Here is a 16,900-nt window from a genome sequence, read left to right on the forward strand (position 1 = left end):
CCAGAGATTACCCAAATCTGAATAGTCCGATGTTCGGTGGTACACGATGGCCAGGTACAAAACCCGATGAATACCAGCCATTTGACACCAACACCCAATACGATCCCGATTTCAACACGGACTCGTACGGGCTGTCCGACATGAAGCCTTCTCCCACCCGCACACCGGCCCCATCTCGCGGCCGGTCGTCCGCCGCCGATGCCTCGGGCTCCGCGACCAAGAAGAGGCGGCCCAAGGCAAAGAAATTGCCTCTTATGACGGTGAATGAAGAGTTCGCCCCGGGTAGGACGAACTACCAGCCGGAAGAATCCATCGTCTTGACGAGGTGTTGGATTGAAATTTCAGAGGATCCAGTGTTCACCAACAACCAGAAGGTTACTGCGTATTGGGAGCACATCGCCGAAAAATACAACGTGGCCAAGCCGCCGACAACCTACAAGCGCAACGGGAGCCGCTCTGCAAGCACTGGAACCAAATAAAGAAGCAGGTCAACTTGTTCGTGGGGGAGTACGACAAGTGCGAGAGGGAGCAGGCCAGCGGCGAGAGTCTCGCAGATGTGCGCGACAAAGCAATCCATTCGTACACGTCATTGTACGGTGATTTCAAGCACTACCAGTCCTGGGCGCTCTTGAAAGAGAAGCAAAAGTTCGTTGGAGGTATGCTGCCCGAATCGACGGCGGCGAAGAAGAGGGCATCGAAGCGCATCTTCGGGATTATAGAAGAAGCGAAAGCGGCGCATCTCCAATGGACCTCAACAATCCGGTGTTCGAGGATGAGAGTTCTCCTCTCGGCGTCCCCCCGGCATCAAGGTTGCCAAGGGCAAGGGCAAGGCGACATCCTCGTCTGCCGCGCTGCCTGAGTAGGCCCCGAGCTCGACACCGAGCGCGACCACGGCTCCGTCTTCGGCTGCGGCACATGCCTACACGAATTTGGTGGCCTCCTCTGACTATAGGACGTTGTTGGACGCGCACAACGCCCTGGTGCAGGCGACCAACCCGTCTCAAATCGAAGGCATCCAGCGGATGATTGATGGCCTCAGCCGCAAGTTGGGACTACTCTAGACTAGCCTCCTTTTTTTATATGTAGTGCACTTTTTTTTTAATTTCTTATTTTGTAATTTTTTTTAATTAAGTAAATGTAGGATTTGTCCTAATTGTGTTGTTTTTATTTATTATTTTGCTTGATATATTTGCATAAATTATATAAATACAAAATAGAAGTAAAATGCTTAGGACGGGCTATAGTCCGCCCCATTGCAGGTGGAAAGGATGGAGAATAAAATGCTGATGTGGCGGTGCATAGGGCGTCGGGACTTAGGACAGGCTATAGTCCGCCCCATTGTGGATGCCCTCAGAGGCAATTATGAAAAATATTTGTATTTTTGCGTGCATCCAAGCTACACTAGAACTTCATTGCATATCCTTTATTTTCTCTAAAACACTATACTTTTGTCATTGTTTCTCACACAAAAATACTGCAATTAAGTAAAATGATCCTGATTTTTTAAAAATTAATATAGATGCTGGAATTTTGGTAAACTGCAACGATATAATTCAATTATCAGACAAAAAAGAAGAATAATAATTTTATAAATATATTAGCTTAATGGCCATAATATGTGTAATTAACATATATTTCATTTATAACATTTATGTATTAATTAATTTAGTTTAATTTTCTTGTTTTATTTTTAAAGAGATTACTTTAATAATTCTTTTATGATTTAATTAACAAAATTATTTTAGTGGAATATAAAAATTCTGTTGTTCCCAATAATTATGCCAAACATACATAACACATAATTAGGGTAACTAATAAAATTATTATTAAATGATTACATGGAACAATCAATAATTATATAAAGCTAAAAAGAAACTACATGTGCCACCGACTTCAATTAATGTAGGTTGTGTGAATAGTAAGGAATACAAACATCAAACACTAATAAATAATAAGGTATTCAATTAATAAGGTTCTATAATATGCATGAATCAGAAATGCAGATAAGAAACAAAAAATAATTAGAATTCGCGCAGTAGAATTATAATTATTCCAAAATATTCGACATTAGTAGTAAACACAATTTAGGATAAATTATATAATAATCTATCTTGGCCTAAAATTTTCAAGATACCTTTCTCTCCACATGCTAACAAAATAAGCCAAAGAGGTGGGTAGGACCGCTAATGCATACTGATGTGTCAAATGTGACATGCACTTTTCTCTCCGTTTTAATTATGAATAACAGAGCCGAAAGTATATACTCATAAACATATTTTAGACATAATATGTTCAATTAAACCACCTGTCACACCAATCAAAGGATCAGTATATCCAATAACATTTTAACCAAGTATTTTCGCCCACTAAAAACAAATACTTGTAACATTTTTTTTAAGAACATGGCGTATATTTGTAATTAAAAATACTGTATAGTGTAGTGCTGTTTCACATCCACTTAAAAAGTGAGAAGTTAAACTCGCTTTCTCATACTAATTAAAAGAAAATTATATTTTTTATACTTAATGTGAAAGTATTAGGAGCGTTTTTGTTGGACGTTAAAGGTTCGATGTTGTTGCAAGATTACACTGATTGATTTGTACATATATTACACCATCTGTCCCACTCTAAAAATCCCAATTTACCATTTTCTGGTGTCCCACTTTAAGAGTTCCGGTTAAAATATTCTAAAAATGGCAATAGACCTACAGATTCCATTAACTTTTTTCCACTCACATTTTATCATACAACTATTCACTGTCCGAAATGTTATTCAAGTTTGACTTAACACGGATTTTAAGAAATGTGAAAAAAAGTGAGTGGAAAAAATTAGTGGAATATAAGTTCCACATTTATATATGGTTTTTATAATAGATTATATATGGTTTTTATAATAGAATGTGAGTGTAATGAGTTAGTTGAAAGTGAGATTCATTTACTAAAAATGAAAAAAAAAATGGCAAAGCGGACAACATTTCACGGACGAACTGAAATCACAAAACTGGATTACTGAAGGATTAATATATAAAGTAGGACTCACATTCCACTATCATTTTTTACCAACTTTTCTTAACATTTCTTAAAACTCGTGCTAAACTCAAATGAGACTCCTAATATGGGACGGAAGGAGTATATATTTTTTTGAATTTTGTGTAACATGATATGAGGCAGGGAGTACTAATCTTGAAAAAAAATACTAAAACAATATTGGTATTAGGTTTGAAATTGACCGCGCGTGCCAGCGATAAAGAGCATTTTCCAATTCCTTCGGAAACAATGAAGAACAACATTTGATTGAAGAAAGTGGAAGTTTGAATGAACTCAGACATTGTATTGTTGGAATCCTGCTCAGTCAAAGTGTTTTGACCAAGAATAAATGTAACAGAATATTTAATTTTGTGAAATTAAATAATTCAGTGTCGATCTACTCTTGAAGTAGAAGACTGTGATGTATTCATTTAAACCGATTCCACGAGAATGAGAAATATGAATTAAAGTTGTTAACATTTGCGAATTATAAAAGAGCCATGAAAAGTCTAAGGGATTAATTAATAGTGTACTATTAACTATCCGCATTGAAAAAAAAACCTTATTAAAGATGTAGTACTAATAAGGGGAATGGATCTCCTGCTGTGCTCCCACCGCAGCAGAATTGAAGTTTACTTAATATTTTAATGTTTGATTTTATAAGTATAATATTGTGCTGTGAGTGCACAGCACACCCTGCTGTGGTGGGAGCACAGCAGGGGATCCATTCCCACTAATAAGTCTGAAATAAGGTCAATAATGCCCTTGAGATTAGAAAGAGTAAAATGTGAAAGAAAATATGAAAATATACCTCAAATAGATTAAAATTTTGTTCCTGTAGTGTAATTTATTTTTACGAAGTACTAATACAAATATATATTCTATATTACTAGAGACCATTTTTACACGTTCACTCAAAAAAGAAATTAGTATTAACCAAAGACATTTTGTCCAAAAGTACTAAAATCAGCCAGTACTACTATATTTTACTATTAAAACTAAGTCGATCGATATTGATTAGATTTCTCTTTCGATAATTTTGTTTGTTAATTAGAAAATAAAGTGTACTTCATTTGTCTTTTAAAACCGATAGTAAGTATCGAAACGATACGGATTTTAACATATAACTAATAAAACAAGAAAGATAAAAAATAATAATTATAAAGTATACGTATAATTTTAAGAACGAGCCAAAATAAAAATAATTGTTATATTTAAAATTATAGAGGGAGAATGTATTATTGAGAGGGGTGGGGAATAATGAATAATAGTATATCTGACACTACAGCTTATAAACAAAAGCAAAAGGAGAAAACATAAGGCGAAGAAGGTGCTGTGCTTGTTGTGGCAGCGATGAGGAAGCTGAGATGCAGCAGAGCTGTTATGTGCATGTTTCCTGTCGCCGCAACCGCTTCTTGTCTCTCTTGTATTGGCAATTCGAAGAAGACCAATTTTGGCGATGATGATGAATTCCATGATATTAAGCCTCTCATCCCTCTCAAGCTCAAGGATCTCATTGCTCCAACCCCAACTCCAACTCTTGCCTTCCACTTAAAGCCTAAGGTATTTGTAATTAGTTGAGTCGTATTCCTTTTTTGGATTGTCTTAAACTAGTTGACTCATTTCTCTTACTTTTCTCAGTCTTTTACTTTACATTTTCAACTTTAATCTTTAACACATCTGTTTCTTAAATCCAAGTGATGTGAAAGTATGTTAATTCATGTATGTATGCAGATGGTGGTGATGAAAGTTTCAATTCACTGTAATGGCTGTGCAAGGAAAGTGGAGAAGCACATATCTAAGTTGGAAGGTAAGTGTAGTCCAATATTATTAAGATGAGTTGAATCCACCTAATCAATTTTTTCTAATATTTCATTTTTGGTGGGAATTAATTAATTAAGTGTAAATACTAACATGATGCAGGAGTGAGTTCATACAAAATAGACTTGGAAACGAAGATGGTGGTTGTAAGAGGTGACATTGTGCCTTCCGAAGTCTTGGAGAGTGTCTCTAAAGTCAAATATGCTGAGCTTTGGGAGTCTTGAATTTTGTCACACTCGCACATGCATTTCAATAATCTTAGATTAATTAAGCCATCTTTATTTTTATTATTATCCTCGATAAATGTGTTGGTGTGGACTGTGGTGTAGAATGTAGATATAATTTCTCCTCAAATTAGCTTTCTTATTAATCATAATTTTCTTGGTTGGTAATGAACTATGTTGATATACTCAATTTTGATTTGGTTAAGTTGTAAATACTACTGTCTAATTAGACAGTTTATTTCGTTGATTCATACATATGGATTATTCTGGTAGTGCTGTTTTTTTTTTTGGTGGTGAGTATTCAATGAGTATTCTGAGCACATGTATTTTATATTTTTTTGAAAATGGGATATAATATTTTATATACACGAACTTTTGCAACTATCAATAAACATGCCAATATGCCATGCTCTTCAATTGTTTACAATTTGATTCTGAATCTTTGAAAAAACTTTACTATTCTATCTTGGACTTTGATTTCGACTATCGAAAAACTGACACGAACCGCTGGAATTTTTGAAATAATTTCCAAAACAATTAGTAATCTTTTGTTTAATTGTGTCGCTCAAAAATTTTGTTGTCTGAATCCGAAGCTTCATTATTTAAGTAAAAGAAAAGAGTGAAATTTGATTCAATATTTCCAAAGAAACGGTTGAGTTATAAGTTAATAAAAATAGAAAACTACTAATTCGAATATCATTCTCTTCTCTTCTTCTCCACTCGTTTTAACATAAGACCTTTTTTTTTTAGTTTTGAAACACTAAACCTTAGTTAAGGCTATTTGAGAGAATGGCACCATAATTCGAAACAATTATACTCATCATTTTGGTGTTTGGATGGTACAAATATATAATCCACCCAAGAATAAGACGAATGGATTGATTATTTCATGGAATTCCAAAAATTGGGATATGTTTTATGAAAAAAGTAAGTTAGAGTATCCACAATTGGCGAAACAACCACGCCAAAACAAAAAAAAAAAGAAATTCGCCTGATCATCACAGTCACAAAAAACTTTCGGTCATCACAGCTAAAAAAATAAAATCATTATTTTTCACATTATTAATTAATAAAAATAAAAAATAAAAAATGGAAATGGCGGCCGCCGCGGCGATCACGCGCCGCGCAATAGGCCGCCGCCTCCGCCCCGACCCCACCGCGTATGCGGCTATTCCTCCGTCGCGGCGGCCCACTGTGGACACTCTGAAGGGGCAGTTTAAAATACTAGTTTGAGTTGCTAATCAAAGTTTTTAATCCAAAACTTGACTAATTATCCCAAGGTATTTCCATTCGCATTTAGATTGATTCGATATCTCTCTTTAGTTTTGAAAATGTTAAATTGCCTATTCCAAAATATGACAACCACTACATTTCTCTGTTGCTCTGGCCATCTCTACATTGTTTATTTATATAGTTTTTCTCAAGCTTACGTATCATTTACTAACTCAAAAAATCATACTAACACACATACTAACTTTAAAAAAATCATATTTCAAGCAGGATTTGACTTTTAATTTGACGGTTAAAGCAAAAAAAATGATAGGAAGAGATAATGTTGTACAAATTCAGTTTTTTTATCGCTCCAAAAAAAACAGACTAGCTTACTATTTTTATCTGTCCACCAAAATTATATCAATTTCTAAATATAAAAAGGTTTAGACACTATTTCTCTTTTACTTTCTTCTCTCTATCTTATTATATGTATCATATAAAATTATATTTATTTTTAGTGGATAAAGATAATACAAGGTATTTTCATTAAAATGGATTAAAAGATTTAAGATTCACATTATCACATAGTATTATTTTACTATTCACTTATTTTAGAGCATTTTATATTACTACACTAATTTTCAACATTTTTTTATACATATTGTCATAATTGATTGATTTCTTTTGGGCATGAGCTTTCAAAAAATAATACTATTTATTAAACTAAGTAGAGAGAATAAAAAATAAAAATAGAAGAAATAAAGAGAGAATAAAATAAGAAATAATAATAAAATAAGATAAAGAGAATAAAATAAGAGATAAAAAAATGTATTATTTTTTGTCAAAAAAGAATTAATCACTTGCAACAATCCAAAATAGATAGTTGATCATTTACTGTGGGACGGAAGAAGTATATTTGTTCCAATTCAAATACACAAACGCAGTGTTCTTTTGATTTTTCCCAAGAAATCCATTTTTCCATAAATTTATTGAATATACTTTCTAAATCCCATAAAGTACGTACTTTTAGTTGGACATGAATTGTAATGCACAATTGATAAAATAAAAGAGATAGAATACTTCAAATATAATTTTAATAGAAAATATGTTCTTTTTAATAGAGGTAATTTTTTTTTAAAAAAGCATATATTCCTCTGTGGACTGAAAGAGTAAGAACTATGAATTTTTGATAGCCCATGACTAATGTAGAGTCAGTTATTAGGTGTGTGCTGTCTTCTCTGTCATTTGATGGGATTGATTCCTACCTTTCAGAAATCAATAATGATGCCATGTATTTCATGCACATAATGTCTTGATAAATTGTTGCAATAAACAGAACCTATTATGGAGTAATATATATACAGTCTTCAGCATAAATCATGATCTGAACGGAAATTTTCTAAGAACACAGATAAAATAGTGCATACTGTTTTTTGAATAAATATAATTCATCATCAATTCTCTGACTAGTTTCAAAAAATTCTAAAATAGTTATAAAAATCAAATAAATAAAAAAACACTAGCATTTGGAGTTTGGACTCAAATATGGCACAAGCATAAAATCGAATTCAGAATATGAGCAATCTCACTAGGATTTCTCGGCTATTTTATCAAATCAAAATAGAGTAGAATAGTAAACTAAGCATTTTAAAATGTCAAAGAAAAAAATTAGTCAAGAGTAATACAGTAGTCATTAACTAGCTATTAGTTAGTCCTATACTTTAGGTTTGATCATAGGCGTTTCGAACCTATGTTTAACAGAAATTAACTAATCTAATTCAACCGAGTTTGCAGATTAAGACCGAAAGTCTTCCAACAGATGATGAGGTTTAAACCCGTGACGGCATGACCTCAAGATCAGCCTTTGTTCTCCACGGCCTTTGTTCTTTAAATATTCAAGCAATATGACCAAGTTATTTTTGTTACTACTTCACAACCAAACTTATTTGAATTGTTGTACTAAGAATATGTCTGGTCGTTGACTATATTTACTCTAAATTTGATAATTAGAGACAAAATTAATGTTTTGTTAGTTACAAAAATTAATGCACCATGTCACATCATAATGTCACAGTTTAAGTTTGTGACATACATCACCCATCATAAGACATTATATCACTATTGGGACACTTTATATCACAATGTTGTTTTTTTTCCTTCAAAAAATCGAAAACCATTCATATTTTTCTCGGTACCGAAACAAATGACATACATTTTTTTGATTTATTTTAGAAAGGCTCAGGCCATAGCAGATAAGCATAGGTTCAAAAAAAAATGAGAAATAAAAGCTAGCAAAAACAACAAGAAAAATAACTAACAAAGTCTACAAATGAAATACATATGTGATTCAAAATTAAATCGTTTTTTTAAAATATTAAAATTCCTAAAAATTGATATTGCACCAACATATTCTTTCATTATAGCATTAGGAATTTCTTTTATTTCATGATAAGAAACTTAATTAGACAAAAAAAAGGATGGAAACCAAAATGGGTTATGCCAATTGGTGGCTTACTTTTCATTTTTCTATATAATTAAAATTTCAAATTAGAAAAATAAGATGAACCAATCTAAATTATCAAACAAAAATAAAATTAAATAATACTACTCTTGGAAAATGGTCTCACGTTAATGCATTATATGCGAAAAGTAGTAATGTTGGATCATTCGAATCAAGACTGAACAAGCTTTAAAAACTTTGTTTTGAAACAATTAAATCGAACTAAAAGTTTAAAAGCTTTTTATAGCTTAGATTAAAACTCAAGAATTATATAAAACGAAGCCTAATTAATAAATACCCCATCCATCCCACCAAAGATGGTTCACTTTCATTCTTAATTTGTTCCATCCACAATAATTTATTACTAAAAATAAAATTTCTTTATTTATATTTTATTCCACCTCTTTTACTTTATTATTTCCACGTAAAACAAAAAATAAAACTATATAAAATCGTATGCCCAAAAGGAAGGGGTCATATTCTTGGTAACGGAAGTTATAATAAATAGTTAGACTCAAAAATTAGGCACCTCGTATCATTTTCACAACATGCAAAATTAGGCACCGACCCACTAATATAGACTCAAAAATTAGGCACCGATACAAAATTATGTACAGTGCGTTTGAATTCTACATACAATTTGAAACTCAAAATAAAAATGATCAGAAACTCAAAATATGATTCACATTTTAGAGCGATGGTAATCAACATAGTGTCAGATCAAACATTCATGTATGTCAATTAAATAGAAACATAGCTCTGCATGGACATCTCCAATCCTTATTACTCCATAAAATTTCCTATAATTAACCAAAATTGTCTTAATATATTATCAGCACACCATGACCATAAGTGAGTAAACTGCAATTGTATTATTGGAAGAAAAAGAATAAAAGAACAAAAGTGAAATAAGACAACACTAGTTAGGAGTTATTCACATGAATATAATGATCCACCAAGTTGGATTCAGTGGTACAGATAGACAAGTCATGTGCTGTTGGCTTACCTAGGGACTCAACTTGCCCAACATAATTAATGTCTGAGACTGTTGTGTGAGCCCTAAATCATAAGTATACCTGCAATTGCAAAAACCACCTAATCTTCTTAGACTTTCCAACTGGGCCGGTCCGTTCCATTAATTAAATGAAGCGAACTTCGGTTCGTCTGATCAATGGTTGAAGCAAGCTCCAATTAAGCCATTTTTCAAACTCAAGCTCAGTCCACCAAGGCTCATCATAAATCTAGTCCAGTCCATTCTAGGATCTGTCCGAATAAGACCAGCAACTACATACCTTGTCCCTGCGAAAAGACATGCTTCTGGCTGTTGGTATTATAAATTCTATATTTCCTAATTTATAAGGAGAAATTTATACGCATGGTTTGTGTTTATTAGTATTTGTTGATATAATTTACAAAAAATAATAAATAGCAAAATAAACATATCTTTCTTCTATATTGAAGACTAATCGGTAGATTCATGGTTACATACGATCTTCCAGTCTGTACCTTGTAGAAAGAAGTTATTGGTATTTTCAATCTAAATATATGTGGACAATCTATCGCGAACGATTTTTAGTTTCGATCCAAAATCACTATATAGTGAATAAACAATGACACTGGAATATCGCATAACACTAAATGAATATGTTAATTAAACCAAATACAAGATCTAGATGAGTATTTATCTCTATACAAGTAATATCGCACATACAATATTTATAAATTTCAAATTCAGTTTGAATTTCAGTTTTCACTTTATTATAAAAATAAATTAATTCAGATTCTAATTCCAACTTCATTTTTAAGGTACCAAATGGACCTAACAATTTCAAAAAGAGAAGATCATGTTATAAAAGATAGTCTCACAAAAATAAAACTTAACTGAGAGACTATATATGTTTCGCTAAACTTAAATTAGACTACTTTCAATCATCAGTGAATTCAAAATTTTACCAGAGTGAGCAAGTGAACTTTCTAGTTAATTAAAATTTAGAAGAATAAACTAAACTATATTGGAAACAATAAATCATTGGATAATAGTTAATATTGATTATTGCTACATTTATCATGACAGAGCTTATAAACACACAAAGAACTCACAAGCTGTAGGCCAAATCTGAACCTCATTCATGATCTACAAAATTCATGTTTAAACTCTCCAACATAATCACCCAAATCACTCTTTCACAAAAGTAATTCAAATGAGTTGAGCATGTGGAAACAATTACGATAATAATGCCACACAATCCTGCAGATCACATATATAAACGAGGTTTGGAATCATATATATACAATTTTCGAATTACAAAATACACAACTGAACTGATTATTGGAGAGTGCCAAAATAGTCACCACTGCATCGGCTATAACCCCAATGTTATTCCCTAATAAAACAGCTCCTTAATGGAAGTGCATATATGTTGTTGAACACATTTTGAGCAATCGCCACATGAATCTTTGACAATTCCTGAACATATAGTACGTACGGTTACAAATGGCTTCTCGAAGTAAAGATCTGAAAAACAACCAACAACACTCATGCTAAACATTGTCAACGCAAATACGGCTAGAAAACTATTATATACGTCAAGGGCGTTTGGTAGCTACATTAGAGCAAGTTAACAGCTTTCATATTACTTTAATTATGTGCTTGGTACATATGTTAGTTTTAGTGAATGACCCGTATTATTTTTATAGCACGGCCCAGACTAGGAAATCAACTCACTAATTTAGTGGGTTAGACTAACATCTTTTGAACTGACCTAGTTTAGCCTAGAATACTCAAAAACAAGTTTGAATTTTGTGTAAATGGTCGGAGATGACTAACATCTTTTGAAATTGGACCTAGATAGTGGACGAAAATATAATGTTGCCCTCTATCTTTTTAGTCCACATAAAAATTACTACTAACATGGTACTCAATCTTTTGCACCAAATATGAATGAAAGATGTGCGTGTGTGAATTGGTCAAGCGATAGAGCGGTATTGCCTGAGTCCGTAATTGTCGAGCTCGTGACACAATCATTAAATTTATAGAGTATTCATTTACCCATACAAAATTATGAATAAAAGATAGAAGAATATTTAACTAAATTTCCAGACACAACTGAATTAGCACAAATTAGCCTAAATTCAACACAAAATCACTCGATATTGCCCAATCAAAACTCAATTTAAGAAAAATCAAAGAGCAAGAGATGACCTATTAATCATCCCTCTCTAGGCGGAGGAAGCGCGGCGGCCCTCGCAGGGCGGAGACACGTCGAAATTCTTCGAAGGATACTTGGCGGTGAGCATACCAACCTCGAACACCAAATCCTGGCCGCTGGATTTGATTCCGGTGATCCCCCACCACTTGAAGAACGCCCTAACGCTGATCCCGTCGAGCTCGGCGATCCGATTCCCGACGATTTTGCCGGTAATTCGCTTGGAGTAGGTTGCCAAATAGTTGTCAGGGGGCAGCGTGACGCGGCAATTACCGCCGAGGCGCACCGAGAAGGCGCCGGAGGTGTGGTTGAGGGTGTAGGACTCGATCTCGGCGGGGAGGAGGCCGACGGGGAATCCGTACTTGACCAATTCGTCGTGCGCGGAGGTCGCCGCAGAGATCGTTGAGGCGGCGGCGAGGAGAGAGAGGCAGAAGATGAGGAGAATCGGAGATGGTGGCGCCATTACTTTCTCTTCAAGTTGGAATTGAAGGTTTTGATTAAGTTGGGGGAGTGGTGCTGAAATATCCCAAATTCCCAACGGTATGACGCAGTCTCATCTTCTGTATTTGACTGCCACGTGTCTGCGTAAACAGTCCAAATCATGATATCGACATATTTATTTTTTAAATATTTTTTTTAATTCTCATATTTTTAGATATTTTTCATTTTGGGTTTTATATGTCTATTTTATTGGGCCTCTATTTTCTCAACTAACTCCAATCCTAATTTCAAACACTCCAAATACTACGTCCGTTTTGTTGGGCCTCTATTTTCTCAACAACTCCAATCCTAATTTCAACCAATTAATTCAAACAATATCTAATCCATCCAATTTTTTTAGATTTATATTCCATTAATTTATAGAGGATACAAAATAAGTACTCTCCTCCGTAAACATAATGTCTCGATTGGGGACGTCCACAATTTTTACACCACATTCTACTTAAACACTATTATTTCATGCACGAAAATGAGATTCACGTCCTACTAACATTTTTAATCATTTTTCTTTATATTTTTTAAACTGGCACTGAGTTAAAGTGGGATTTAAAATCTTGGATGGAGTGGGTAGTGCATTCTGGCAAAAACTGAATCCCATCAGCAATCGCTCTATTCTTTAGCGATTTCTCCGCAATTTATATTTTCAATATTTTACACAGTATATAAACGATACATGATCATTACTAAATTGATGCAGGAAAAAAATGAGTTACAACATACCCTGGCCGTGTGGACCAATATGCACATCAGAATTCCATACACAATAAAGAGATAAAACGCTTCTCCTCCAACCAATAGGTTGGGAGTCATCACAGGAGTAGATCGAAAACCATTATTGATCTTCTTTAAAAGAAAATAAAAACACAACAAAGAGTTAGACAAAGAGATCCACATCAACTTCAATCACGAGGCTATGACCATGGGCTGACGCAGAAATATTTATCGATAGGGGCTGAGATTTCTAAATTTTGTTTTAAAATATATTTTTTAATAATTTAGATAATTTGTAAGGATTTTTACATTATAATTTACACTAAATTTGAAAAAATTTAAAAAATAATTAGTAGAAAAAAACTTTAAAAAAATATTCGTTGAATTCTTAAGCCCCTCCCCAGTACATATGGGTCCGTCCATAGCTACGACAAGCGAGGTCTACAGGCCTGGTGCCATTGGACTAGTGTTGGGGTTTGCAGTAGAAAAATTGCAAATTAAATCCAAAAGAATCTAATTTGATGATTATTTGATTAATTCAATTCGCTCATAAATCACAAATTGCATGTCAACAACGCAATAAATTCATGCATAGAAAATAAATCCTAAACACGAATTAATTGAAAAAGCTAACTTACTGCTTTGATTCTTCAAATAATCGATGATGGCTTGTGATTTCTCTATGCGACATTCTTCGTACTCTATTGTGAGTCTTCTGATTTATGTCCTAATTCCAAGTACTCCCCCCATCCCATAAAAATATGTGCGCTTTTAATTTTCGTCTGTCCCATAAAAATATGAGCATTTCCATTTATGGAAAGTTGTCCAATTTATTATCCATATATATCAAGTTATTTACAACTTATAGCACCATTACTACTCTTATATTAATGGGGTCTCATTATCCATTAACACTACTTAATTATACACTTTTCCATATCTCTCCTACTTTACCAATTTTGTTTTAGTTTACGTGTCATATCATATCACTACAAAAAAAACGTTTTGCAAGCACCAAAGTGCTTGCAACTAAGCATATATGTTCGCAAAACGTCATTTTGCAAGCACTTTGCTAGTAAAAAGGGTGCTACCCATTTGGCTCGACGCAAAAATTGTGAGAACTTTAGCAAGCACATACTAAAAATTTGTAAGCACATTGACTAGTGCTTGCAAAATGGCTTGCAAAATCTGGTGGTCAAATTAGTACATTGCAAGCATTTTTTGCTCGCAATTCTTCCTCAATGTTGTCACCAAATTCAACTTCAGCGAGCATTCTATTGTGCTCACAAATAATTCCATTTTCTGGCTTCATTTTGCGAGTACCATTGTGCTCGCTATTCAGCATCTATTCAAAAATATTTTCCTATTAAATTTTTGTAATTTTGAAAAAAAAATTAATATTAGGATTTATTTTTCGAAATCATAGTATGAAATAACTCAATTGAATGACGAAAATTCAAATTTTACATAGATACAAAATACACCCTCCGTCCCAGATAGTTTGTCCCATTTTGTCATATCGATCCATCCCACAAAGTTTGTCTCATTTCACTTTTTACCATTTTAATAGTGGACCCCATATTCCACTAACTCATTTCTACTCACATTTTACTATAAAACAAATATATAAAAATAGAACACACATTCCACTAACTTTTTCAACTAACGTTTCATTACATTTCTTAAAACTCGTACCTGGTCAAAGTGAGACAAACTATCTGGGGTGGAGGGAGTATTGTTTTACACTTCAATTCAATCAAATCACAAATTTAGTTCAAATACTACTAGCTCCCAAAATTTAGTTCAAATATTACTAGTCACTTCTTCTAGACTCTTGAACTTGCTGACCGAGGACCTTTACTAGCTCCCGCAATTTTTCGATCTCTTGATGCAATGGATGTACTCGTCGCTCGAGAAGCTCATCAACATGCTCAGTGCTAAGGCCAGACAAGCCGGAAGATGCAATGCCAACAGCTGAGCCGGTAGCAAATGGAAAATACAAGCTTGTCGCTTGCCCAGCTCCAGGAACCTGTTTCCTTTTCTTAACCCTCCCAAAAAGCTCGAGAAAGATTGCATCGTAATCTAGATATTCCCTTCAGCAAGCAACTCTTCTGCCCTTGCCAAAACTCTCTCCTTCAAAACAAACAAACGTACAATAGCAAGCAATTAACAAAGGATAATAAGCGAAACAAGTTTTATAATGTCAATAAAATTGACTGAAACAACCATAGCTTAATAAATCACTAATCTACAATTTCATGGCATGACATTCAATACAAATGACAACAATTCTCATGTGGTCTCGTGCACTGATAGTATAACACATCAATTCACCTAAATTGAAACAGGAAAGAAGTAAAACTCAAGCAAGTCAATTTCTATAGATCCAGCTACTCTTAACTAAAAAAAACATCTAGAATCCGAGATTTTGAGGGTCTAAAGTTGCATCTCATTTATCAATTGAATCATCAGGCATCCAATTCAAAATTTCAAAGACTCAGACTTTTTCTTTCCTCACGACAATCTCAAATTCTCAAATTCATCCACTTACATTCCATCCCTTAGATGTATGATTTTTCTTCCGTATCGATCAAGGAGATCAGGTTGATTAGGTGCTATTGGTGAATGTACTCCGAAATTTTAGCCCTCGGTATTCTTAAACTATTGTAATTTCACAAATATAATGTCTAATTAATAACAATAATGACTATTTATAAAGTTGGCAATATTATTAAATTTAATGAAATTAATAAAGAAAATCACTAAAACGAAGCCAACCTGGATGGAATAAGCCAATTTGCCTTATATTTTTTTTCTCGGAAAAGGTACAAAGTAAACTTGAGAAGCTTGCTGGGCTAAGACAAAAAGATCATATTTCGGGTACTCCTTCAATATATTCACTTCTATAATTTCGTACTTCGGATGAACAATTGTACCATCCCATGGATGTCGAGTCTCATCAAACCATACACAGTTGAACAAGAGTCTCATCAAACCATACACAGTTGAACAAAACAACTTTCTTTATCTGTCTTGCACATTATTCCACCTCCACAACTTCTTTCAAAATTCCATAGAAGTCATCATCGTCATATTATTTAATCTCATGTATCTGTAAAAATATATAATACGGAGAGTTCAAGACTTTTGCAAGCAATTAATTATACATTTTATCAGTACTTTTATTTGCGAAGCAAAAAGGGCCAAGTAGATGAAGCTTGTTAGTTAATAAAATGTTCACACTAAGGACCCGTTTGATAAAAAAGATGGGATATGAGAAGATATGTAAAACAAGATAAGAAATACGGGCTTCATGTCAAGATATTCAAAGATAAGATTTTTTTTCATTGTTGTTTGATAGAAAATAAATTATCTAAATTTGTATAGTATATTAAATAATACTCCCTCCATCCACGAATAAGAGTCCCGGTTCATAATTACCATAAATGGTAAAGAGACCACACATTCCACCAACCCATTCCACTCACATATCATTTAAAAATAATATATACAAGTGGGACCCCTATTCCACTAACTTTCTTCCACTCACTATTCTTAACATTTCTTAAAACCCGCGCCATTTAGAAATGAGACTTTTAATCATGGACGGAGGGAGTATGACTTAACTTGACAAATTAGTGGGTTACATAAACAAAGTTAAAGTCATAATTTTGGTAAGATTGGAGAGAGCCCTTGTC

General features: G+C 33.6%; 2 protein-coding genes across 3 annotated transcripts; one reads left to right on the forward strand and one right to left on the reverse strand.

Annotated features, from left to right (window-relative positions):
* Nucleotides 1-4,284: 4,284 nt before the first annotated feature.
* On the forward strand, nt 4,285-5,344 carry LOC125216606 (heavy metal-associated isoprenylated plant protein 35-like). Its single transcript, XM_048118358.2, has 3 exons — nt 4,285-4,590; nt 4,762-4,837; nt 4,951-5,344. Exons 1-3 carry the CDS (start codon nt 4,381-4,383, stop codon nt 5,070-5,072), a joined length of 408 nt encoding a protein of 135 aa, XP_047974315.1. The 5' UTR covers nt 4,285-4,380; the 3' UTR covers nt 5,073-5,344.
* A 5,676-nt stretch (nt 5,345-11,020) lies between these two features.
* On the reverse strand, nt 11,021-12,503 carry LOC125209656 (DUF538 family protein (Protein of unknown function, DUF538)). Of its 2 annotated transcripts, none has more exons than XM_048109244.2 (2): nt 11,987-12,503; nt 11,021-11,299 (listed from the first exon to the last, which is right to left on the reverse strand). In XM_048109244.2, exon 1 carries the CDS (start codon nt 12,451-12,453, stop codon nt 12,004-12,006), a length of 450 nt encoding a protein of 149 aa, XP_047965201.1. In that variant the 5' UTR covers nt 12,454-12,503; the 3' UTR covers nt 11,021-11,299; nt 11,987-12,003. The 2 variants fall into 2 exon arrangements, with proteins under 2 accessions (XP_047965201.1, XP_047965200.1); XM_048109243.2 differs by having other exon boundaries at nt 11,021-11,251; nt 11,987-12,502.
* Between the last annotated feature and the right edge of the window lie 4,397 nt (nt 12,504-16,900).

This window comes from Salvia hispanica, chromosome 3 (assembly GCF_029641045.1).
Source record: "Salvia hispanica isolate PSC_SH4W2 chromosome 3, Shi_PSC_v1, whole genome shotgun sequence".
NCBI classification, from domain to species: domain Eukaryota; kingdom Viridiplantae; phylum Streptophyta; class Magnoliopsida; order Lamiales; family Lamiaceae; genus Salvia; species Salvia hispanica.

Excerpts from the sequence above, each read along its gene's own strand:
- LOC125216606 (XM_048118358.2), top strand. The coding sequence starts at position 4,381 with ATGAGGAAGCTGAGATGCAGCAGAGCTGTTATGTGCATGTTTCCTGTC. Across the intron at positions 4,591-4,761 it reads CCTTCCACTTAAAGCCTAAG|ATGGTGGTGATGAAAGTTTC; the intron begins GTATTTGTAATT and ends GTATGTATGCAG. Across the intron at positions 4,838-4,950 it reads GCACATATCTAAGTTGGAAG|GAGTGAGTTCATACAAAATA; the intron begins GTAAGTGTAGTC and ends AACATGATGCAG.
- LOC125209656 (XM_048109244.2), bottom strand. The coding sequence starts at position 12,453 with ATGGCGCCACCATCTCCGATTCTCCTCATCTTCTGCCTCTCTCTCCTC.